We start from the raw sequence: 27764 nt of genomic DNA on the forward strand, positions 1-27764 counted from the left end.
AATATGGAAAGACACTAGCCGTGATAGAAAGATTTAGACAGTGAAAGAAATGCAATAAACAATCAAATTACGTCAGAAGAACAAATATCGCATCTTTTTTTTAGTGAATGAAAGTCTTTGTTTATTGTATTGGCTTTACACAACAGTTTGCTATGTTGGCGCGCTGATGGGGTTGCGTTCAAAGTGTAAACTATGCTTAATGGCTAGGAAACCTCTGCTTTCAATGATTTCAGAAACAATTACTTGATGGTAATGTAGTAAGAAAAACTCTTTTAAGAAATCAGATTACCACATATTAAATTCAATTATTTTTTATTATCTGTCTCTGCACTTTGTGCTGCCTGTCGCATTACTATAGAAGAAATAAAATAAAAATTCATTGATTGAACATTCGATGTGTCTGACATGAAAAAGCCACCATAGAAATATCTCTATATTAAATGAACTGAAAAAGTTTTTATGTAGCTTCTTGTAATGAATGGTGAAATGTTTTAGTCCCATTATCCCTAGGGATAACACGAACTTGTAACACCTAATTATGACCGGCAGAGTGGAAGATAAGAAGGTCAAAGACCCAGGCGGTCAAACCAGGTATTCCAGAAACTAAAGTTCCAGATTGTTGCTGAAATACGTTGTAAACGGAACGCAAACACATTTAATACTGAGACAGAGACATAGAATATACTACAATTATCTTTACTAATTGTCTGCATTCATGAATATTTTGATATTGAACCTAAGGATTTACAAAGTATAGATCTGCAGCACGAATGTGAATAAAAAACCCAAATCTTCTTTTATAAGACAAAGACCGAATAAAGCTTAAATAAAGTTGTGTGACTCTTAGATTTATTTACCAAAGTCACACATAATGCTTTATTTTTCTTTATGTCAAATCACCGTTTGTAGCGATCTTTATAATTAGGAGGTTTAGTAAAGGTTCTTTTGAAAATGTTTGTTGAAAAGATATTATATGGAACATCGCTTATAAAAGAGGGCGTTATTATCGCAGAGACACTGACCAATGAATGCTGTGAGGTACGCGCATATGTATTGAGTTTGATCTAATAAATAAGAGTGTAAGATTTTCTCTAGTGATATTTGTAATATTTGTTGTTCTGATTACGTACCGCGAAGATTAGAAATAAGCGCACAAGAAAATTACAACAAAGCAATATTAAATTATTGTCACACAATTGCTTTTCACTTGACGACGAAGCAGAAATAATTAGTAATAGCTTACACATGACGAACTTTTAAAATACTTTCGTAACATTAAAACTTTTCAAAAAGCCAACGTCAAATGCTTGAATACTCTTCATACTCTTCAATATCACATAACACATTCACTTGACAAAACAAAGTTAAGATGGGAAAAGACATTGATATAACATTATTTAATTAAATGAATTGGTTTTACATTTAACATTTTAGTCAGAAGTTAACTCTTATAAGATAGCATGTACCATCGTAGACCTCGTCGTCGCTTAACATTAGGCAAACAGATCAAAAGAATTGTCTATCAACAAAAAAAAACTAAGAAAAACGAGCGAAACAAAAAGATCAGAATGTAAAAGAAATCAATATTAAGACACGTTTACATGTGAATGCGTTTTATCAGCGTGCAGACAAATTATATTTTTTTAAGCAAAAACATTATAAAAACATCATCTGTACCTTTTGCCTCGACAGACATAAAATAAATTTGGCGCCCATGCGAACGTATCCTTACTTGGTTAAAACTAAACAATGAGATATATTTCCAGTTTTCAGTAAACAGATGAAATATGATTAGTTAGTTTTTTTTAATTAATTAATAGTGCGTGTTTAGAATCTTCGCAGCCATGTATTTTAGGCTAAAGGATGCCATTATTACTAAGCGATTTTAGTTTAACACAATTTTATAAAGTCTTAAAAAAATCCTATTACAATGTAAAGGATTTTAAGCAATTATAAAGCCATGGAATAAAATGCTCTGCTATTCTAGTAAGAAAATAGCAAAAGCGATCACAAAAATCATTCTTGTGGCCTTTTTCATCAGGTTTTAGTTGAAAGATGCCATAATAGGAGTGCAACTTGATCATAATTTAAATCAAATTGGGTTTATTCTAGATTATTATTCTCATGACAAACAAGTGATTGTTATAAATTATCCAAGGTGGATAATGCAGTATTTGTTTTGGCACGCGATATTATATAAGAAAATAAAAACAATCAGTTACATAGCTAAAATTAAAAAATTAAGATGGGTATGTTTGATGTTGTTTGGTTTGAACACTGAAATACGTTTCTATGGTGTTCAAAATTAAAGGGCATATGAGCTAATGCAAAGACTAGGATTTTGTGTTTCAAAATCCCTGAAAACATACATTTTTTAACAGGTAAAACCTATTAATATTTTGTGATAAACTTCATATTTACTTTTTAAAAAGAAAATTTAAGTGCACGAACATTTCGTCGTACACAATTTTTTTATATTTAATTTCATGGTTACCTCTTTGTAAAATCGCATAATTGTTGAATAATGATTATGGTAGGGTAGACAAATATTTTTGAAACATCGGAGTAATAAGTCACTGACCTCACGCTTCTTTTTAAAATACTACATCGACTATTTTTAGTCTGTCATGTAATTAAAAATTTTGTTAGCAATGTCTAAATATCCATCTTTAAATACTAAATTATATTATTAAATGTTATAAATAGCCAGTAATTGCATGAATTTAATTTTAAAATTTGTATTAATTAAATCTTTCAGTATTCGCACAGTGACACAAATAAAATTTAAAGACACAAAATACTTGCACAATTAAATCAATAATTGCAATTAATAAATAATTGTTAATAAAACAAAGAAGAGTAAGGCTATTAAATAACATTTAATATCTAACAATGTTACTCAAATTATTACAAATACGACAGATTACATACTATTTTCAATCTAACCTAAATTTCCTAAGTCTATCGTTCCGTGTTGCTTATTAGAACATATTGTACTTTGGTAACAATGGATGTATATTTGCCTTGATTGTATATAACACCTTTAATTTTTTATTTATTATTAACGAAACATAAACTTATGGTGTAGTGCCATCAAAACCGGTGTACCGCTGTACATTAGATAAGCACCGGGAATCGGAGCAGGGGTCTAACCGCCAGATACTGTTATCAGGCAGGTTCTCTTATAGCTCGGTACAGCGTTTCCAGTAGCACTATAGTCAAAAAAATAGCAATACATTGCAATCTATATTTTATCTATAAAAAATATCAGGTCCCAAACTAATTTGTGCGCAATTAGTTTCTAGATTACTAATTTACTACACAGAATTATTATAGTCACGAATCGTGATATTCAGGTCCGTGTATACATTTAAAGCGTTGGCTTAGTATGGAGAGCACTTTTGTACCAAAAATCTAGATACAGGTGAGACTCTTAAAGACCTGTTTCATAGATAGTAACTCCGGTAATAGTTCTTATGTTAATTTGTCCATCAGTAAATTATTGAAGTCGCCACTCATAAATTTTCAAATATTTGAATCCATATTCAAATGAAGCAAAAAGGATGTCTTACTATGGAAAGTACTTCGGTATCAAAAATTTTGATTCAAGTGAGATGACCAAACACTGTTTCACAAGTACTTTCACAAAAAATAACTACTAATTTTAATTTGTCTTTACTCATATACTCGTAATAGTAAAACTTTGTAGTTGCCTTCTTGATTTTTCGGATAATCGAATCCATATTTCAATAAAGTTAAAATGGTGGCTTATAATAAAAAGAATGTTGGTATCGAAGATCCAGGCTTGTATGTTAATTTTTATGTATATCACTAACTGTTTCAAGCCACCTCCATAGTTTCTCAAAATAAAATAACTTTTTAAAATATGACTCTAATTAACTGATCTCTGGTAACGGAATTATAAAACTTTTAAACTAAATAAAATGACAATAACTGTATAATATACAATCAAAGCTTTTCTAATCCAGCATGGAACATATTTTATAAAAAATGTGAAATGGTTAAACAAGTGGATATCAGCATTTAATAATCCAATAAAATGGCTGAATAAATGTCTACATGCTTTCCCAGCTATAAACACAAAACAAAAAGATATAATTAAAAGCAAATGTTAAATTTAACAAACATGGTAATATTTTGGAACATTAAAAATTCTACTAAATTGGTAAGTTTTTTTTTCGGTAGCAATATTGTTTAACTCGAAAGAAAATACTTCATATAAAATATACGGGTCGAGCTGTATTAACCCTTTGCACTCCAATGTCGAGTGTCACTCGACACTGATTTTGTTCCACAAGCTCCACTGTCGAGCGATACTCGACATGGTGTAATACTATATAATAGTATAATCTTTTTGAAGAATGTTTTTGCATTTATAGCTGAGAGATGTTTACTGGCTAGATTTCATTAATTATTTAAATGGATTTATATAAAAATTTTACGTAATCTGTCGTGGTTTGACGTCCTCGACTTGTATGAGTTGTTCAATCGGTATTAATGATAGCTCGCCTCCTAACATTGGCGCTGGAGGAACCTGAAAAGGAATAACATTATTTATTACTTTTTTTAAAGGTAAATTATATATTTATAAATCACTATACAGGTGATTAGTGTAACAGCTAGAAAAGATAAAAATCTAAATAAAGTATTAAGATAAAGAAAAATCAAAGAACTATAAACTGTAATAAGAATAGTAGTAAAAATAAAAATAGTCTGATGCATTGTTACCGACAGACCTAGACTGTTATAATTGAGGAGATTTTAAAAGGAATCGTCAAAAAAGAAAAATTTAGAATGAACGAGAATGTTCGACAATGTGATTTCTGTTAGACGAGTGAATGAACGATTATGTGAAGACTGGAAGAAGAGACTGAAAATAAAAAGACACGTAAAAAAATTATTAAAATATGTAATAGTCCCTTTCCCTTATTAAACTAGAGGTGTACTAGTAGTCTCCAATAACGGGGACCATAAAAAACAGCTTTAAAAGAGTGAACGTATATTGATGTCAATTAATATATTCGGATAAAATATATTAAAATTTATAAATATAAAAATTTATTATTGTAATTAATTATCTGTACCTGGAGACTGAATTGCCAGCAGTAATCGGCCTTTCGCATTTCAATCCAAATTTTGTAACAATGATCACTGTACAGTGTGATTAAAAATAGGTGTAAAAGTTTTAAAGTGTTTTGCTGACAATGAGCTTTTTAGATTTATAACCAGTCACCTTGTTTGTTACAGGGATATATTTAGTAGTCGTACTAGACGGTATAATTGGAAATTAATGGGTAAGGCATATGTGGAAGTACAGCAGAAATGATACACAAGCCGACCTTGATTTCTGATGTGTCGGCTGTGAAATGTTATGTATGATGCTTGTCTTATTGTCGTCTTGGCTTTCAGACACTCAAGTACGTGTCTCGGTGTTATACTGCGACGTTTAAATGTACCAGGTGTGATTGTATTGTAGATGGCAGCACGTACAATAAGTGAGTTTGTGTGTTGGGCGGCATAGAAAGTACTAGATCGAACAAGTCGATGTACACGTATTGTGTACGTACCATGGCTCACCTGAGGCCTTCGCATGGACCTATTTTGTACGACTACGTGAGGACGGACCCGATTACAGCCTTATAGTGTCACTTTATATGACAGTTATTTATCTCCCGCTGTTTAGTAATAAGAGGCAGTCGCGCTTGAAAACCGTCTTGTTAAGATTGAGTTTGATCAATGAGTATGTTCATTATGAGTTTATAATATACGCACGTAGGTCTTATCGGGCGTGCGTGGTGAGTGTGACGGGGCACGGTCGCTAGCTGCTGCAGCTTCACGAGCTCTTCGCAGCCCCAGCGAGAACACAGCCACAGACCGCACTCGCTTCACAAGCGCTGCTCTCGCTCGCGAACGACCTGAAATCAACTTTATTGGTATAGCTCGCGGCAAACTAATACTTTGTAAAAGGTTGTCAAATATCTCCCTTCCGCCTTTTTGTCTTTTGAATTTCGCGGCTATGTACAAAGCGCTACAGAGCTCGTATCTGGCAATACTATACATAATATGAAAGGTCTTGACATAACCTACAAAACGACGATTTGCATGATTAGTTTGGATATTGCGTTCAATAGTTATAGACGTGTAAACATGGAGTTCACTAACGCCGAAATTCGCGCTATTTTTAAGTTTTCCTTCGTTAAAGGCAAATCCGCTAGAGAAACGTTCCGTGAGATTAATGGTGTTTTGGGGGATGGTACTCTATCACTTCGAACCGCGGAGGAAATGTTTCGACGATTCAGAGCCGGCGAAAACGACACCATGGATAAGCCAGCCGGCGGAAGACCTGTGACGACAAATACCGATCAAATCATGGACTACATCGAGTTAGACCGGCATGTGGCATCTCGTGACATCGCCCAGGAGATAGGAGTTAGTCACCAAACCATTTTAAACCATCTGCAGAAGGCTGGATACAAAAAAAAGCTTGATGTTTGGGTGCCGCATGATTTGACGCAAAAAAAACCTTCTGGACCGAATCAACGCCTGCGATATGCTGCTGAAACGGAACGAACTCGACCCATTCTTGAAGCGGATGGTGACTGGCGACGAAAAATGGATCATATACGACAATATCAAGCGAAAACGGTCGTGGTCGAAGGCCGGTGAATCGTCCCAAACAGTGGCCAAGCCGGGATTGACGGCCAGGAAGGTTTTGCTGTGTGTTTGGTGGGATCGGAAGGGAATCATCCACTATGAGCTGCTCCCATATGGCCAGACGCTTAATTCTACCATATACTGCAAACAACTGGACCGCTTGAAGCAGGCGATCGACCAGAAGCGTCCAGAATTGGCCAACAGGAAGGGTGTAGTGTTCCACCAGGACAACGCCAGACCACACACTTCGTTGATGACTCGTCAGAAGCTACGGGAGCTCGGATGGGAGGTTTAATCACATCCACCATATAGCCCGGACATAGCGCCAAGTGATTACCACCTGTTCCTGTCCATGGCGAACGCCCTTGGTGGTGTAAAGTTGAACTCAAAAGAGGTTTGTGAAAAGTGGCTGTCCGAGTTCTTCGCAAATAAGGAGGGGGGCTTCTACGAGGGAGGTATTATGAAGTTGCCCTCTAGATGGAAACAGATTATCGAACAAAACGGCGCATATTTGAACTAAATCCGATCACTGTAACACTTTTTATAAAGCATTGAATAAAGAGCAAAAAAGCGGAAGGGAGATATTTGACAACCTGTATATAATGAAATACTCGTAGATGACAGAGTAGAGAAATTCTTTATACTCGCTGAAAAAAAAACACTGTTGTGTGAAGTAAACATGGCTACTCCATAGGGAATCCATTGTATTAACAAAATTTCAAAGCTATTTGCGGAATAATATAAAGGAATCCGACAATAGTGCAGCGTATCGATTTAGTTTATTATTTTATTTACAATATCTTTAGAAGTGCTATAAACTTAATAGTATACTATAGGTATTATAATAATTGTTTTAGAAAACATCTTTATATTAAATTAAGGAATAGTACAATGAAATGGCGCGCTGTCTGTTGTGTTTTCCAAGGGGATGATGCAAAGACTTTCCAAAAAAACCTCTTCTCACTTCCAAAAAATCTTATAAGCGGGTCGCATGTCAAACAAAAATGGAGCGAACTGCGCTCAAAGTGTGTTGATCATGGCCCACGGCATAGTTATATTACAAATCTTTAAATGTGTTGTTAAGCGGTTAAACATTATAACATTTTCAGTCAAATATAACACAAATGAAAACAAGGTTATCAGGGATTTATATCATTTAAATATGAATCCACTTATTAATATGCCTTTATTGTCACTTGACAACAATAATCAAAGGAGTATTAGTATAAAATTGAATAATAACTCACTGCTTTTATCCTTCGGCTTGTCGTCTTCGCTGGAGGTGGCGCTAGCGTCGATAGAGGGCGTGACAGAGGGCACCGCGTTGAGGTCCGGCTCGGACCCACCGGCACTGACACTGCCCGACAGCTCCTGCGAGAAGAACACCTACATACGATGTTTTTCTTATATACTTTCAGTGTTTGTTAAGGTATATAAATAATCCATAAAAATAGAAGTCATTACTACACACTATATACACGCAGCGGATTTTTGAGCTTTTTGGTTTAAAAAGCCAGAAAAATTGAAAAGACTTATGCTAATTTATTACACATTATCACAGTTTCCTGTTTTTATTTTATTTACCTTTTTTTATTCTAGGTTCTTATTATTTCTCCCTAGTTCTTTTATTTTTGTTATGGTACATATATGTCCTGTTTATATAATTACTTACCCGACCTGTATCATTTTATTTCTCTACTCATATGATATACAAGATGATAGGTCAAAATATGGATTACTACATATAAAAAATAATTATTCTTTACTATCTATCCCTGCAGACTTAGTATTGTCAGAAGTTATTGATCTGTTGCATTCTAATATAGTTTCAGATTAAACACTTCATGCAAGGTAATTGGACAAATGAGTTGTACATAAATCAATTTACAGCTTTTACACCTATAACCAATCTTGTACATTAAATCAAGGCTACGCTTCTGCAATGTTTAAAAATTACCTGTAACGTAGGGTTCACAAGGGGCCTGTGTTGAGTAGGGTGCGGTATGCAATGCGCAGACCGGTGTAGTGGTTCATCCCTTAACCCGCGCACTCCCAGTAATGATAGCGGAGCTCCCGCCGTTCCATCCTACGCGAAGAAATATTTCAATTACAAATGATCTTTAGATGCTATATCTTGATAACTTTGAAAATTGATCATCATTTCAGCTAAAGCAATCACAGCTGGACAGGCGCCTCCTCAATTTCGGTGACTGGAAAGTAATGTCGCTGTCTTGTGTTGAATTCACACGACTATATTTTTAACAAGTTTTTATTTCTAATTAACTATGTATTAACCTATGTTATCAACAACCTTTTGCCATCTAGTACACAAATTTCAATGCCGGAGCGGTAAATATCAATCGGTTTTTCTGTAAAATATGTCGATAGAAACAACAATACTTTCCGGGCGCTCTAATATTTCTAAAAGAACCGGTTGAAAGTATCTCCCGTCTTCCGATGACTTTTACAATATCGTCTGTTTAATATTACCTTTAATATAATTAATTATAATTTTGAAATCAATGTAAAATATTACTGCAATGTGTGTTATATGCGTACTGTTACGTCACAGGGTGGAGCTAGAATTAAAATGCCACATGTAGATTGTAAAATTTAGGAGCCATTGGTGTTTGTATACACCAATAAACGATATATGTATATTTTTCTATCCTTAAGAAAATTTAAATTAACATACTTTACGTCTGATAGGCTTCGTTGGGCTTACATCTTGTAGCAGTTGCAACGAACCCGTCGTAACCGCCGGTTCCGTTATAGACGCTGCTTTCGGCCTGAAATTTTTTTCACACATAAGATTCTTATTCTAAATTCAAACACGCAGAATAAGGAGAGATGCATGACTAATGATTTATTTTAATACCACAGATTATAAATGAAATATTAAAGTGATTTCAATGTAATATTTATAATCTGTGAAATTATTATAAATGCATCACACACAAAGCTGATAGCCACATGAAGCGAAATGTAAACGAGTGCATTGTGATGTAACACATAGAATATATATTAATAATGGTGGATGAGGTGATTTTCAATATACAAATGATTAATAAAAAACTTATAAACGAAAAACAAAAATAAAGAGATTTCACAAAAACTATTTGAAAAATTCATTGTTTTGTCACATATAAAATATTCTTAAAACATAAAGATTGGATAATCGGATACATGATAGATTATACGTGTAAAAGCCTTAAAGGGGTTACTTTACAAAGACCTACGTAAAGTGATCACTGTGAAATATGTTACATTATTTATTTTTTTCTATTGGAATGTAACAGGTCAGTAACTTCTGGCATTAATTTTAATATGTAGTAACCCATATTTTAAAATCGCTTTTTCTTAATATATCATCATACCGTTACGTATTATCTCTAGAACAATTGATTTTTGTATGGAGTATACCGTACAATAATTTCTAGCAAATGTGCTATTATGTTCATTTACTTCAAAACTTTTATACCTATAACCAATCCTTGTAAATCTTAACTACATTTATTATGAAATTATGGAGAAAAAATTGACTATTTTTGAAGTTTAGTGCTCAAGCTCAAGTATATTAGTGATCAAGGTAACCCATTCGCATTTGTAAATTTTTGTTAGAAAAGTTCTTACCATGACAAGCAAACAGAACATTCATCATCATCATTTCAGTCGAAGGGCGTCCACTGCTGGACAAAGGCCTTCTCATACAATATCAATAGGAACGAGAGCAAGCGTTTTCGAACGACATTAAAACAAGGTTGTCTCTCCAACTTGTGGGTGGATGCCCTTCGCTGCGATTTAACAGAATATTTAACTCTACGTAAATATGCATCCAAATATCCAATCTCTAGTAATATAGAGATTACTAATAGCCAATATTAATCCATGAATTTGTGAAGTCTCAATTAGGATTAAATAAATAAAAAAAAATTACCTTAATACACAGTTGGTTTACATAGGCGGATCAATTTGACGCTACAATGAGGTTACAAAGTAAAAATAATAAATTTAAGTTATATATTTATTAATTAACAGCTTACTAATAGACAATTGACATAGAATGTGAAGACAGAAGTTTTATGTGGTTGTAAAACAACCATAATTATAGAATTTACATTAATGTTCTTTAGAAGTTATACACATTTAGAAGCAACGCTACAAATCGTATTAAAATTTGTGTAATTTATTAATAGCCATAAAAAATAAAAAAGGTGTCCATGGAAAAAGCATAAATGTTAATACTGACATATTGGAATATTGTATTAAATATATACTTCGTAACTACACACCCATCCAGGCATATTTAACTTGTGTCAAATTAACTGAAAACAGAAGAATGAAACAAATTTAAATTCTATTTTGTCAAAATGCGGCACACGATGACTATGAACATAACAATGATAAATAATTGAATCTGTCAAACATGATCGATTAAATGAAATATTTAAAAAAAATGTTATCTGTGCATCTAACAAGTGCAATGTGTGCATAGCAATGACACGAGACATTGCCAATTAGTTTACACATAAAATTTTTTTGCAATAATTAAGATTAAAAATAATGTATTGTCGGGAAATAATTTTTTTCGTGAAAAGTAAATATAGATTTGTAATAAAATTGACGCCATTTTGAAAAAGTGTACAAAGTAATTGCTATTATTCAAAATTAACAAACTTTTTATTACAAAAAACTTCGCCTTAAATACTAATGAATTTTTTGGAAATAATATAGCAAATATCGAAAACTAAAGTATATTAGTGTTAATTGAATTAAAAACGAACAATAAAGTGAATTATATCTTCTTAAATTAATGTGTAATATATATATATATATATATGTATATAAATATGTGTATATATATATATATATGTATATAAATATGTATATATATATATATATATATATATATATTTGTAAATATGTGGTGTCCTGTAGTATAAAAAATATCGCACCTATCATTTGCTAACGTTAGTAAACTAACGGACATTAACAATTTTGACAGATTCAATCATTCAGACTCAAGCACTGCACTTATCTAATATGTTGCACACTGAATTATTAACCTATCACAATTAATTGACAATAATACTATCGCGGCAGCATTTATCTGTGTGGATAAAGGCAGTGCTTTGTTTTTGTATGGTATTGTGTGTGTATTGCATGGTACTATGTATGAATCATCACTTGGAGTATATAGTATATATCAATTACAAAAAGCTTTCATGATATAAACGTGTCACTCATTTATTTGCCTAAAATTCTATATAGGGAAGTTACATTTAGAAAATTTTAAAGTTTATTCTTTACCATGTATAAATAAATACACATATCTTTAAAAACGACGACCAAGAGTTTTTTTTAGGACATTACAAATTTTTAGAAAATATTTCAATATACAAAGTGATTTTTATAGGTGTAAAACTTTAAAGGAATATAAAAAATATCTGACAGTAAATAGCTGCGAAACTTCTACACTTATTTCCAATCGCCCTGTATAAATCGATCATTATGAAATAAGTTACATTAATTTTTTTTTAAAGAGCGACTGGCAAATAACTTCTGTCAGTACCATGTCTACAGGGACAGCAATTATTTAATAGCAATCTCCATCCAAAGGTTGTCAGGTAGAGATTGGCTCGAGCGATAAGACAGCCTCTTGTACCTGTATATGATGTTTCTTTTTTTTAGTTCTTACCTATGGGGTACAAAAATACTTCCTCTACCTATGGTGTAAATAAATAATATTTAATTTTAATTTGTGATCTGAATTTTGAAAACGGCTTTTCTTACTATAATATCATTATGTAATTTATTATTTCTGAAACCATTGTTCTTTGAATAAGGGTATCATATATTAATTGTCAGCAAATAAGCTCAACACCAGTATTTTAAATATTTTACACATATAACCAATCATCTTGTATATGACGCATAAATGTATATTTAAAAATTGGCACACAAAAATGACAGCATGTGATAAGCAAAAATAAACCACAACGGTCTGAGTATAAGGTTTCATCTTACCTAAAGGGTGGTATTTCAGGTATTTTTCCAATGAACACTCGTTTCGGGGGCTTGTCGTTCTGTTTTGGGGTGGTGGGTGTTACAGTACGCGGCGTTGTGCGAGACGAGGGTCTGACGTCATCTTGACTTGTGCACTCCGACTGCAATTCAAAATATCTTTATTCAAATAGGCATTTCATCACGCATTGTTAAATCGTAATTTTTTAACATTATAAGTACGTTACTACCGGCTGATTAATACTGATTTGCTGAGAAGTAGATAAATGTTGCCAAAATCAGATTCCAAAAAAAAGCATACCGGATCGTATAATTCACTCGGCAAGGCCAGGACTCACAAACGGTTGTATCGCCACAGAAAGAACATAAGTAATATATATCATTTACGCACCAATAGAGGCGCATGAGCATTCTTAATTGCTTCTCTTCTCTGGAATTCCACCTTAGCCATCTCCGTCGCGAGCCAGCCTGGGATTTCGGGTATCGCGATTCGAAGTGCGAACACGATTACCAGAACCACATGCTATAAAATAAATATTAGGTTTGTAACAATTACAACGTACAAATCTAAATAAATTGAACATAAAAACAACAATAAATTATAGTGTTGTTCTTTACTTTAATATTTGGAAGATTTAGGGTAGCTCTCCCTTCTTGTCTACTACCTTCCTGTGTAGAAACGAACCCCGGAATAAATTATAGTACAATATAATAGTAAAATATTTATTTTAATCATTCCAATATTTTCTCTTTTTAATGTCTAATAACCGTGTCTAATAAACGTAAAGATCTACTTTAAAAAGGACCATGATGTTTTCCCGTGATCATAACAATGTCGCCGATCCATCTGTTGGTAGGCGCTACCCACGTTGCATCTATTGATTCGCGTTTGTCACTGTACAACTTTAAGGCACCAATGGCCGTCTATTGAGGTATATGCCCCGCCTAACTGCAATACAAATTCTCTTAGTATTAAAACCAAAGTTCTTCTGCGAATCTCATTTCTAATTTGATCTCGCAGCAAAGCTCCGAACTTTTCTCTATAATATCTAATAGATTCAGGCGTTATCTCGCGGAAGTCCATCTTAATTAAGAAAGGGACTAATATATAGCTACTTCCGGTATGCAGCAGTAGTGACCACCAGTGACTTGGTATTAGGCACTGGTCGGTGTAACATGTCCTGAGGATGCCCCGTGGGGGAGTAAACCACGTGTAGAGTAAATTAACGGCGCTAGTAGTGTTTTGCATTGTTTACCGCACGCGCATTTATCAGCGAGCTGGCGGGCGGTGCACTTCATTGCACAACTACTGCTGCATAGCGGAAGTAGCTATGTATTAGTCCCTTTCTTAGTTCTCTCTGTGATATCTATATGTCTAGAAATAATTGTTTGTGTCTAGTTTTTTTGTCTATATGGTCATCGTTATTGGGGACTTCTCGTTCTCGTATTTTTTTTTGGTCAGGGAATTATTTTACAATAATTTTTCCTATCACTTTTTTTTAAAATTGAATTCATTGGGTATTTCATCCGGCGGATATAACTCACTGTATCTATATTTAATTATTACTTATAGTATATATTAGGATTACATTATGTTGTACACTTAACATTTACAGATTGTTTTTTTTAGATCAGATTATAGATAAATCAAAATAGAGATTACCTCCAATGCAACAATCACCAATATGGTCTGCGCAGGCGTGGCGTCGGGTAACAGTCTGTGGACAGGCCCTGAAAGCCCTATGAGTGCGCAGTTCACCAACACTGCCACAGCTACCATTGCTTCCATTGCATGCTGAAAAATTAAAAAAAAATTCATACCTAGCCCTTTGAAAAAAAAAATCTTGCACGTTTTTATTTATCGCTCTTTTTCTAGAAAGCCTTAGTTAAGGATCGACGAGTTGCCTCCACTTTTCTTATGATAACCAGCTTATCAATACACTGTGGTTGCCTCTGAGCTATGTGGCCGAAGTAACCTAGAATTTGCTTATAGCAAATAGTGAAGAACTTTATATTTATACAAAGTTGATGAAAAATCGATCTGTTGATTCTGGCATCCTTCAGTATGAGTAGCATTCTTCGCTAACATTACATTTCAAAAGCAACGATTTTTCTTCGGTTTGTCGTAATAACATAATTTTGTGATAATTGTTGGTCTGTCGGTTGTACGTATATTACAACACGATTAAAGGAATTAATATGTACCTCTGTGTGAAAGCAAATGATGGTAAGTACTTTTTTAAATAAAGACTCAAAATATCTTGTTACATTACTCGACATTAGTCTTTAAGTCTTTAATTTTATTTATGATTTACATTTATTGGTATTATGTTATAATGTATGGAATTAATTATCGGGAGTGCAATGACTACAATATTTTAATTTTTTCTAAGTTTCTTTAACGCACCAAGTAAAGCAAAGAAGAACAAACAACATAAGAGCCGGAGATAGAGCACTGATAGATGTAGGTAGATTGATAATTTTTCTTCATGTAAATACACCCTCAGCCATTATTACTAATTAATGACAAAGTTGCGCATTAGCTCAAATTACTTCTGGCCAATACTGTGTAGTGCAGGGGTTTCCAAACTCTTTGATAGAGCGAGTCATTTTTTAAAATTTGAATTTTTTGCAAGTTGCAATTGAATACTCATTTAAAAAACGAAAAGAATGTTCTTTTTTTTACAAAAATCATATTCATTGAAATTATTTAAGCAAAAGGACCAAATATGTGTATTTAAATTAGATATAATGGCACACGTATATGACAGCACGTAACAATACTTAAGATGCCGGTTAATTAATTATGATCGATGTTTGTATTTCGCTAATATTGTGGTGGAATAATAATAATTATTATTCACACCAGTAATTTGTTTCGATTTCCTAGGCCGCTGCATTTGCTTACATAAGTAATATAAATTGAAATATTGGAATAAATTCGGCAATCAGTTGGAGCCAAAAATAATCGTTCAAAGAGCCCCATGTCGCTCGCGAGCCGCGGTTTGGCCACCCCTGGTGCAAAGCTAATGTAAAGTCTAAAGCCTTTTAAACGAACTTGTGATAAAATTTTGTCTCTTTTGTTGTTTAAATCCTTGAATTCTACGCACCGAAAAGCTCAGCGTACAACCTCCATTCACAGGATTGTTAGACGATCTTAACGTCGTCAGAAGCCGGAAAGGCCGCTTCCAATAGAACTGCCTATTCAGTAGGCTTATTGTCTATGAGTGAAATTCATCATCGTTCAACATCGAAGATGATTATAATGTCATTGTTTGCGTTTCGATTGGAAAGAAGTCAAGGTACTTCTTTTTGTTACTAAGCTCGACCTCTCAGATTGGTTGAGCAGATGTTCCGTGGTGTAACTGCCAAGATATCTTGGTTTGAATTATCACTTAATAGGCGAACCTTGACTTGAAGAGTTATTGTGGGTTAATATTTCTACCGCTTCAGAAAGCTGAGCTTCGTGTGTGCTCGGTAGTTCTGGCCGAAGACATCTTACATGAAGGCGTTGATGATGGTATTTAAATAATAATCTTTAGTTACCTGCCAACTGCCAACACTGCTAACCCGTTCACCAAAAGGTCTCTGAGCCACATGGCAGAGTTTGAAAGCATCCGCGCGGACTTCGGCCGCGTTGTTCAGCAGCGCACACAGCGCCGCGAGCGGGAACGCGGCAGAAAACAAAACCACATGCCCCAGCTGAGTCAACATCTCCAGGTACTCAGCAAAGGTGCCATCGTACTGCAAAGAGATAGTGCGCTATTATAATGTCTATCTTCAGTTTGTAGGAGCTATATAACATCATCGTGGGCGGCGTATCAAAAAGGGGAAATCCACAGAAATATAATTCCTTATATGTATGTTTCAAGTCATATACATATATACTGCATATATATATGACTTGAAATAAACACCTTTACTTCTGATTTCGAGTTGTTATTACTTCAAGATCTACCGGCCCTTGGAAGTATTAAACGTCGGAAATATGAGCGAAGCTCAAATGAAATACAGGGTGATTAGTTGTAGGCGTAAGACATAAGAACAGACTCTGATTAAACAAGTTGCAAAATATAAATATTAATAAAAATAAAAATTACTTTAAACAGCTGCGACTCCAATTCGGCCTGATGTATTACTTTCTGCCCTACCACCGGTTCAGAATCGCGCCTCTCCACGTCCTTCTCAGTTCCGCCATTCACCAGCGACTCGGGTGGATCACCACTTGAACTGGTTCTCTTTTCGAACATCTCAGTGATCTGCGTAGATGTGGGTACTGCAACATATAAAATTCTTTTGTATTCAGCGAACAAGATAAAACAAAGAATACTTATGTAATGTCTCAATCATTGTATTTTTGGGGTAAAGCAATTTACTCATAAATATTAACAGCTCCATGATGACAAAACACTGTCTGAAAAACTATACAATACCTAGGTTCGTTCCAAAACAACATTGCAGCTCTGGTTCTGTCTTGTTTCAGCGGGCTAATTTCCACAACCAAGTGATACTGTACTTTGCCTAGCAATCTTTTGATGATTTCTGGGAGGCACCTTAGTAAAACGAGGTAGGTGGCCCTCTAGGAAGCGACCCCTGAATATTGGAGTAGTATGTGAACAGCAGTTTCGGCTCACGTCGTTACATTATTCATTCTACCGGATTGAGAGGCTCCAAGCTTTTACTTGCTTAGGTGGACGCACCAAGGACTATCAAGTGCCAATCGAAGGGATTGATATGGACTCTAATTTGAATCGCGTTTATCGAGAGGGTGGAGGTGAAGCGTCAAGAGGGTGCTAAAACTAAACCTTGTCTTGATGTTACATTGTTCTTGGAATATTTACATCATACCATCAATAAGAATCATAAATTCTGAATACAACATTAGCTACAATATTGATTTTATTTGATTAGCTACAATTATAATTCAAAATACCTATCAAAATTTCAAACAATATTTCTGTGGTAGAAAAATTTTATGTATAAATTATAACAGCTGCTTCAAATGTTTACAAATACATTAAAAGGAGAAAAACTAATTCCGGAGTGCATAGGTAGAAGAGATCTGCAAAAGCATGTGTGGTAAGTTGTCTCTCTCGCACAAGCAGTACCTAATCGTTATCCGTCCCACTCGCCCATCTTAATTATTAAAGCGATTTCTATAAATACATTACTTTAGGGGTGCTTCACTTTTAGGTAAATGTTCAACGTTCGCTTATATTTAAACCATCTCTCCATAGCGTCAACTTTTTTATACTTACTTTTACTTGGACTTATCGCTCCAAACACGTCGACACATATCTTAGCCAGTCGTAAATTCTCAATAAGATATGGTAAGGCTGATTCTTTCAGATTACCGATTATTTGTCTCGTTATCAGCAACACAGCTAATTGCTAAAATTAATAATGAATAAATTTAAGCCAAAAATAAGTCCACTATTTTTTTTCTAAAACACTATGCTATATTTAATAGACACTTAAAAACGCTAATCCAACTGGGCTTTAAGGAACGGATGACAATAGACGGCGAAAAAATATTAAATTTTAAAGGTGTGTTTACATGACTCTTTTTTTTAAAGATTTGCATGCACAATTTAAGTATTACATTTATTTAATTCTTATTCTTTGTTGATTTCTTGGTAACCCTGTTCGGGGAATACAGTTCAAAATTAGGTTTTGTTTTGTGGTTTTATTTTAAGTAAAATTAAAAATCACCACTGCTGCATGCGATATTAGGTATGAGATGTCAGAACGCTGAAGAACCTTAGTATAAGTAAGAAAATGACTAATATATAGCTACTTCCCCCATGCAGCAGTAGTCAAACACCGAGTCACGAGTTGGCACTAATCGCTGTAACATTACTCCGGAGGATTCCCCGTGGAGGGGTGAAACACGTGTTGAGTGATTTACCCGTTGTAGTTGTATAATTCGCATTGTTTGCTGCATGCGCATTTATCAGCGGGCTGGTGGGCGGTAAACTTTATTGCACGACTACTGCTGCATGGCGGAAGTAGCTATATATTAGTCATTTTCTTACTTAGGAAGGACTTCCGTAAAGTAACGCCTGAAGCCATTAAATATTTGACATAAACCTCTTTACAGTATCAAGCTCAAGCAGAGTCGTTAAGTATTTTATACAGATACTCTATGGTGTGCCTATGCGCAATGGTGCCCGTGGCTTGGGTTTCGTGTTTACCTGATAGAAACTTTTACACAAACTGTACGCTATTAGCGGGTGGAAGAACACCTGGGCACATTCTGTTCCTCTTTCTATTGAACATTTTGGCTTAATGGATGGACTTAAGTGACCGGTTAAGCATCTATTTGTTCTTCAAATACATCGCTAATACAATAGCATCCCACATTCCGAGGACACCGATGTGATTCGAGGAAAAAAGATTAGTGAAGACAGTATCGTCTCATTAATCAATGACGATAAAGATAGGCCTGAATTTCTCAAATACTACAAGACTAAAAAAACTTGTTGATAACGAAGGTGAATATATTGTTGAATAGAAATAAAAACTTGTTAAAAATGTAATTGTGTCATTTTAAATTAAGAAAGCGGCATTACTTTTCGGTTCCCCTAATAATAAATTTAAAATCTTGCCGCGAATAAATGTGATAACGATTATAGAATAAGAAAATAAACGGCATATTAAAAATGTAAAGCCCTGTCCAAAACCAGAAAGGGATGTACGAGAGAAAAAAAAATAACAGCGACTGCATCACTGACGCCGTCAGAATTATAAACATATTAAATCACACTTGCGCATTTGAATTTAAAAAAAAAACTCAAATTATTTAACATTAGAAACTATTGTGGTCGTAGTGGCCAACAGTATGAAACGTTCTTACGTGAACGCTATAGATATAATACATATGATACGTACCTCTTTCAATTTATCCATATCCTGAAGATAAAACGCAATGTAGAACAAACTCATAAAGGAGTTGACAAATTGAAACTGAAACAGAAATTCAATTTACTCCACTTTACTGCCAATGTAAGCGTTTTACATCGAAAGCTAGTTCAGTCGTTTGTGTGAACGACAGTGTGATAATAATTACTATTTAAACATTAATTTTTTTTTCAAATTTAACGACACCCAAAAGAAGGTGCCAGTTATAAGCTAACATACTACTCATTTACTTTTTGAAATTATTCAATTACTTATTCTTCCTGATCTTAGTTAAACTATATAATACATAATATAGTTTAACGGTAGAGAGAGAGAGAGGGTTGTAGCCAAAGACATCTATGCAAACATTTTACGCTTTCATAACAAAGTGTTGCACGCGCTCAGATTTAGGTTTACATGACTTCAAACCATATATAAACTTTTTCGTTATCGATCTTCTTTTTATTTCTTGGTCTAGCCAAAAATCTACATCCAATTATCACCAAATAAGACAACTTCTCCAAAACACTCGTTTGAATACTGCGAACTTTCTACGTGACCTTGCTATCTCAGTCACAGAGTGCATTTCGGTCGATTTTTATAAATGATGATTTGCCTATAAAACCAAACATGGCTTCACTAAGAGGTACTGTAGAGGTTCCTTAACTTTTTACTCTCAAATATATGGAGTTTTGGTGCTTATTTTGGACTAATATGTAAAAGCTTATGGTAAAATTTTTGGGTCACAAACCTAATTTTACATATTATAAAATATTAACTACGTAAACACATTTACGTTCACACAAATTTCTGAACATTACTACATTTTTATTGTACACCATTAAAATGTCGTGTGATTGATGTTAGAATGTGATGAAAGTGTATGAGCTGTTTGTACGAAGATAACTAAAATACTTGATTTAAAATAGCGTTTTAAACTTAGATTCGAATTATATCACTTTCGGCTGACCGTTAAAATGAAGCTAATTTAAAAAAAGAATGTATAAAAGAATATATTAACTTACGGATTGTAGAAATGTTAGGAACTCAATAAACAAAGATCATATGTTATACCATATTTACCTAGTTATTTTATGGTTAAGAAATTGTAGAGACAAACTATTTTTGAACTTTCTCAAGCACATGCAGATCTACTTTCTCCACGACGCGTCTAACTCCGCAACCGTAGATTTAAAAAATATACAGTCTACATATTTTTTAAAATCCTATAAATGCAAACTTTTCAATCATGTTAACTTTTTTATATCATTGGTATATGAATTATTGAACCGTTTATATGAACAAAGAAGAACAGATAATAATAAATATACTTGAACAGCTCTTTTATTTAATACGTATGTGTGTTAATGACAAACCAAATTGAAAATTATCAATTAAATAAAGGCATGCTTTATAAAAATGTAAGAAACCATGCAAGTGCTGGATAATGCGGTGGGCGAACTGTATCTGTCAGTAAAGGTGTTAGGCTAGGCTATGGTAACGGTAAGCTAAGCGTGGTTCGGCGTCATCTGAAGATACAAACCAATGCTATTTTGACAATCAGATGATTCTCATACTTTGTCTCGAGCCGATAGTTCTCTGTAGGGTTTTATAAAGGTTATATTCATCGAAGGTTCATCGTTGTACGAATTGTTGTGGTTTTTGTCCGTATCCGTTTGGTAAGCAGTAAAGAGAAAATACATAGCGTCTATAGTACACTTGTCTACAGTTTAGTTTAAATGTACTACTCCTAATTCTAGGGAAATGAACTAGGTTTCTGTGCTAAAGGTCTTGTAGAGGAAGTATTAGACAAAAAAAATATCAAACCATGCATGCTGGTCTAATCGTAAAAATTTAGTTGTGTTATAAATCAATAGTAACCGTATAATTATCACATGTTATTTTAATTACAAAGACAGCTTTCTATTAATAAATACAACATTGATTTTCAGTTTAATAATACTTAATATTTCAGTCGTAGGACGCAGACTCTTAGGCCTCCCCCATAGTTTCCCAATGGAACCGATTGTAAACTATCTAACTATCTACTAATTGTTTAAAGACGTGTATTAAAGACTGCTTATTGTGAATTTAAAAAAAATAGTTAAAGGAAATATTTGAGATGATACCGACTATTTTTGTTGCCTTTAAAAGTATTACTTATATGTAAAGTGCAAGACTTTACATAGGACGGCCATCCACCAGTTTGACAGATGGATCTTCCAACAGATCCTATTTGGATACCTATAGGAGAGAGAGGTTTGTGCCTAGAGGTAGTCCTATGGCTGAAATAATGTTCATGAAAATATTTAAATGAATAACAAAAAAGCTGCCTTGTTTATAATTTGCTATTATTATATTACAAACCTTGACAAATGAAAACATCTTACAATGTTTGTACAAGTTAAGTTAGTCTTATTAATTAAGATAATTTATATTTTTTCTTAAAAGGCTACAATTGTGATTATAAATATAGGCCTAGCAACCACTACATAGTAAATTAAATATCTCAACTGGTAACATTAATACTGTAGTGCCAGTGTTTCATAGGTAGTGATTCTAAAAGAATTTATCGACTAACACTAATAATTTTAATAAATATTAAATATCAGAGATCGAATTCAATAATAAATACATATTAACCCCAAGTTTTCATCAAGAAGTTATGAATGCACAAAAAACAAAAAAAATTGACACTTGACATATGTCACTATATGTTCTTTCCGTTTCATAAGGAGAACATACAATTATTATATTAACAATGCCAGCATAATTAACGGTTTACATATATATAAATTAAGTAACTAGGTGCAATCTTTGCGGATAACTATACATGCTTTTGTGCAACACGGTAGTTTTGTGCAAGCAGGTATAGTTATCCATCTCACTCTCCCATTCTTATGCAAAACATGTTGCTTTTTAAAATTGCTTCCATAATAAGCCAGCATTTAAATTTTGGGTTAATAATTCATCATCTTTACAGCCGTAGCATGTCCACTGCCTGACACATGCTTCGCCCAAAGATTTCCCAAAAGACCGCTTGAAAGCGGCCTATATCCAAACAAAGTCGTCTATCTACTATTCGGCTGAAAGTCCCACGTTTCGCTTGCCAGTTCATGGTCTCTACTCCAGAACGTAATCTGCGCGCTATCGTCACTGTAATATACCTATCAGCTGGACAATGTCGATCAATTTTTTTCGTCTACGAATCTCCTCTTTTGTGATATGACCTCTTAGAAAAATCTTGAGTATACCCCTCAACATGACTCGTTGAGCGACTAGATGCGGGAGACATTGAATGTCCGATGCAAATGTATCTAATTCTTAAGGTTAGGAAATTATAGAGGCGGCTTTTGCAACTTATTATTATAAATTCTTACAAAAACAATTGTTTTTGTAATATTTGCATGTATAGATATCGATTTCACTCGCCCAGTTACAAAACGCTTCACAAAAGTGCCTTCCATATTTGCCAACACATCAACTTTGGGTTACTTAGCATCCAAATATCCGATCTCTGATTATGACCATACTAAATAAATTAAATTACGATAGATAATATCTAAATATGTATTCCTACGACATTATAATTATTAAAAATTACTTAATTATACGAACCTTTATCATTCAACCACCTGGCGATTCTTGCATAAACCTCTTCCTCCACCGCTATTATAATAGCTAACAGCGCGCGTGGAATCCAGCTGAAGTAGACTAAAGTATTTTCCCACCAGTCCTGTAAATAACAGACCTTATCATCATGTCTCGAATCATACTGACGTTTGTATCATTATAAGACAAACTCTGGCCTTTCGTTCCTCCTGGCACAGCCACATCTCTTCATTTCACTTGACCAAAGTTACCTAATATTAAAGCCCAATGACCGCATATTACCCCTTACCGTCTCAATGGTTCTCTGTCAAGCGACATGTTGACATGATTCAATCATGTTCAAACATATTTTATCATTTTCATTGTTTTACTCTCTTTACCGTTACAGTTAGTGTGTTTCTATGGGCTTAGTGTTGGCTTCTTGCATCTACGAATCAGTATCATCTTCTTTTTGACCTTTGGGGAAGTTCAAAGATAGCATCGATGACTGATCTTGTGCTGCCGGCATCCAGCGACTTCAATAGAGCTTAATTATGTCGTTATGTCACTTAATGAGAGCTCTACCCACGCTGTGGCTGCCGGCTTGTGGTCGCGATTAGAAAATCTTTTGGTCCCAACACCCATCGTTTGCACGAGCGATGAGTCCGCCCACTACAACTTCTGACGAGCAATTCTTCGAGCTAAGTCGGTGACCATGGCTCTTCTGCGGAACTCGTCATTTCTGATACGATCACGAGCGAAACTCCGTGTATAGCCCTCTGTATTGATCTAAGGTTGCTTTCATTCTATTTGTTTACTTTCTCAAAAACACCGATCGCGGCCTATGTTAGTCCACGGCGATATGATTTAGCAACATAACTTATGCAGAGTTGCTATAACATCTGTTTTACTTTTTTATTAGTACATTTTAGGGCATTTGCAAAGGATATTGGGTTGGATACCTATTGGAATTATTTTATTATTATGTGTGTACTTAGATCCGCCAATAATATTTTAGCCGCGAATATATGAATTGCGTCGCATTTTTCTCAATCTGCGAATAGTGAAAACGCGAATAAGGAGCTAATTAAATCCAAAATGCATATTAAAAAAAATTGACTAAAGAGGCATATTGCTATTGATGTAGCTTGATTATTTTGTTTTAATTTAAAGTATATCTAACCGAAAACAATATTTTTAAACTTTTGTATGAGTTTCTATGTAATTTCTCCACAGCTACAACACCTCGCGAAGCGGAATAGAGTCAAAAATAAAATAGAGTTATTGACTATATGTATATATGTTTGTGTAAATTGTACATTTCTATTAAAACAATAGAAAATATTTTAGTAATTGAACTTTTAAAAACTTGTACATAAAAACTTTTTAAATGTTTAGAGTCATCAGCTATAGTTTGTACGTACCTGTGCACGTAGTGATGCGAACGTAGCCACGGCGCCGAAGCTGAGGCACAGGAGCATTACGGGCAGCGACACGCAATGCCGCCACACACGCCGCCTCCAAGCAGCGTACTGCGGCTCCGGTCGTCCTGTCACCGTACTTATACCCATCTCACCCTGAAAGTTCCGAATTTGAAATCATTATTTTTATATATACATAATTTTTACAACAGCTCGTAGTTGCTTTATTCAAAATTTAATTGAAGTTCACCATTGCACCTAATTCTATCACCAATATGTATGTGTCACACAAGGGATCTCTACATAAAGTACCAATGCTTTGTAAGGGTCAGGGCGTATCACGTATATTCAGGTAAACACTTTTATTTTTATTTCGGTTTCGGGGGAGGATATCGGGATGATCGTGATTCCGGGGGGAGGATAGACTTGTACGGATTTATTAAGTTTTTACCCACTAAAACCAGCTTGGTGGTAAACGATTACTTCATATTGTCAATTTATAATTTTAAGTTTATAACAATGTATTTTAATATATAATAATAAATCTAATAAGCGTATGAAGCACAACATTCGCATTCTATCATGTTAAGACATAATGATGGAACTTTTAACAATTGACTGGACAAAATCGCCGTTTGCTATAATACCGCCATATTTATCTTTTTGCCTATTTAAATCGATTTCATTTCTTTTTTTATATAGATTTACATTGGAGGGTGAAACAATAAATATATAATAATAACGTTGCGGAATCATCGAAGCAGTAGAAAGATCAAATGTCATCTCTATACTCGTCCATGGCATATATCTTTTCTTAAAGTCGAAAAATATTTAATTTAACTATGTCGTTGGAATCTGTCCTAATTATATACTGTACTAAAGCAGTCCACGTCCTTTTTAAATAATAAACAAATAATTATTATGTTATAAAATTATTATATTATATTATAAAATCAAGAAAGATTTTTATAGGTAGTTAATAAAATCATAATGACTATTGTTTTTATTATTTATATAATTATGTATGTAACAAGATATACTTAAACAGATTTAAATACTGTAAATGTACCATATAAAACTAAAACATAACACTACCTGAAACAATGGCCGTGGTTCAATCAATAATTCGTCTCTTTGATCCAAAGTCCCCCATCTATACGCTAAGACGTTTGAATATCTGAAACATAAACAAACTTAAAACACGTTCCAAATATGTCTATTTGAAATTTTAGTACAAGCGCTCCTTTAACCTTTTCCATGTTTCCAAATATACGCACGCCCATAATACGTTAAACAGAGAAAACAGAACATATGCAATATCCTTCCAATTGTCGTTAGCTGTTCCCAACCAAATCTGTAAAAGAAAAGGCATATTAACACGTTTATGCAATTTTTAAGATTTTCTATACAGGCCGCGTGGGGCGTATACGACCCACACTTTAAAAATTAAAAAAGTCCTTTAAGACGTACACTTCACAATTTTTGCAATACTGAAAAGCTATTATTAGCGGTAAAACGTTATAAACTTTAATATGCATTACGTACATGAAGTTTTCTATATTGGACCCTACAATTCATTTGTTTAAGAATCCTTTGTTTTTCAATAAGAATTGCAAATGGCCTGAACGGAACCAGCAACGACGGTCGTATACGCCCGTCATGGCATGGGATATGTTAAGAATATCCGGCACTAGTGACATAAATGTTTAATATAAAAGTAATTAATTTACCCAAAACACGAAGCCAACAACCGCCGGCACTGTTAACGATCGCGTGTAATGTCCGAGCCAAGCGAAATACATCGCTATTTTCACACCAAAATATTCACTTATTTCATCTGAAATTTAAATGTGTTTTTAACATCAAAACTTTTATATAATCATTATATCAACCCACTCATTCTGGGGTTAATAGTCCTTAAATAAGAAATATTTGACAATTAGTGCGTTAATTTATATTGCAGTAAACAAAATCTTTTTACATTTCGGCTTTATCAAGTTAGCTAATTTCTTTGGACAATTTATACGAGTAGTATTACAACATGCAGTCTGATAATATTCAAAAAGCTTATATAGCTGACTAAAAAACAAACAATAGTACATCTTTGAAATGTGTTCCTTTTATATCTTGGATAAATTGCAAAATTACAGTATATCAACAAATTGTTTTATTCTTTATAGGCGGGTATTTGACCTCTCGTCTGATGTTAAGCTATGACGAGGTCTAGAATGGTATATGCTTGCCTAGAAGAAACCTATTCACTTTGGTCAAAAACAATGGCGACGTAAGGTTTTTGCAACCCTTGGCTGTTCACACTATAAAAGTATTAGGAAAACGCTTGCTGCGATTGCGATTTCGCGCTTGATGCGAAGAGATTTCTGAATTCACAGATCACACAGTCCCACTAAGATTACTTCGCCTGTTCTCAGGTTTCAGGTGTTTATTTCCTAAAGAGGTGATTCGCTCATACTGACCTTATACCTTATAATATAAAATGTAATGCGTCATATGTTAAATAAAGAATTTTTGAATTTGATGTGGCGCTGAAGGCGTTTTGACCAGGCATCTTTACAATTTTAAGAAAACTCCGCTCGGGTCGTTACATTATTAATGTCACCGTTTTGAATCTTTACTTTAGCTTAACAAAGGAGATTCTATAAAAGAAATCACTAAAGGCTTTCAAATAAATATCAGGGGCAATGTAGGTAGTTTCATTCATTTATGTCTACTGTAAAGCAAAGGCCTCTTCCAAAAGATATCTATGTGGAGATATACCATAATCGCCACGCTTGGTAAGAGGGTTGGCGATCACAGTGTGGTATTATGATACGCAGAGGATCCTGCTGTAAATTAATGCATAAAGTGTGTATTACATAAGATTGTATTCTGGAAATCGAACTCGTGATCTGCGATGGCAACTCTCCTTAACCGCTGGACCACCGATTGCTCGACGCAATATCCATTGTATAAATTTCGTCAATGTCAACTAACAATTTTGTGTTCATTTAACATGACAATGTATTACATATTTTATTTATGTAGCATTTGAATTATTATTTAAATTAAATTCAGTGGTAAATGCCAGAATTATATAATTTAAAATAATGGTAATATAGCTATAAAGCTATTTCGGTTTTGCACTGTAGTTGTCGC

The 27764-nt window shown here is 34.0% G+C and overlaps 1 protein-coding gene across 2 annotated transcripts in view; it reads right to left on the reverse strand.

Moving 5' to 3' along the window:
• Nucleotides 1-4425: 4425 nt before the first annotated feature.
• The window catches only part of wwk (white walker), a 52492-nt gene continuing 29153 nt past the window's right edge, over nucleotides 4426-27764 (reverse strand). Inside the window, exons 7-24 of one of the 2 annotated variants that reach the window (XM_068767967.1) lie at nucleotides 26342-26448; nucleotides 25862-25965; nucleotides 25707-25788; nucleotides 24615-24767; nucleotides 23218-23335; nucleotides 21143-21198; nucleotides 19591-19665; nucleotides 17958-18090; nucleotides 16800-16975; nucleotides 16246-16443; nucleotides 14363-14494; nucleotides 13091-13222; nucleotides 12703-12842; nucleotides 9371-9464; nucleotides 8633-8761; nucleotides 7923-8046; nucleotides 5794-5936; nucleotides 4426-4555 (exon numbers count right to left, since the gene is read on the reverse strand). In XM_068767967.1, coding sequence (XP_068624068.1) covers nucleotides 4460-4555; nucleotides 5794-5936; nucleotides 7923-8046; nucleotides 8633-8761; nucleotides 9371-9464; nucleotides 12703-12842; nucleotides 13091-13222; nucleotides 14363-14494; nucleotides 16246-16443; nucleotides 16800-16975; nucleotides 17958-18090; nucleotides 19591-19665; nucleotides 21143-21198; nucleotides 23218-23335; nucleotides 24615-24767; nucleotides 25707-25788; nucleotides 25862-25965; nucleotides 26342-26448 — 2192 coding nt within the window. In that variant the 3' untranslated portion in view covers nucleotides 4426-4459. Of the gene's footprint in view, nucleotides 4556-5793; nucleotides 5937-7922; nucleotides 8047-8632; nucleotides 8762-9370; nucleotides 9465-10750; nucleotides 11001-12702; nucleotides 12843-13090; nucleotides 13223-14362; nucleotides 14495-16245; nucleotides 16444-16799; nucleotides 16976-17957; nucleotides 18091-19590; nucleotides 19666-21142; nucleotides 21199-23217; nucleotides 23336-24614; nucleotides 24768-25706; nucleotides 25789-25861; nucleotides 25966-26341; nucleotides 26449-27764 lie in introns of those variants that run through there. The other variant, XM_068767966.1, reaches the window with a different exon arrangement.

Source organism: Battus philenor, unplaced genomic scaffold, assembly GCF_028537555.1.
Source record: "Battus philenor isolate CCGP_79_NKW_IND1 unplaced genomic scaffold, ilBatPhil1.0.hap1 SCAF_24, whole genome shotgun sequence".
Lineage (NCBI taxonomy): Eukaryota > Metazoa > Arthropoda > Insecta > Lepidoptera > Papilionidae > Battus > Battus philenor.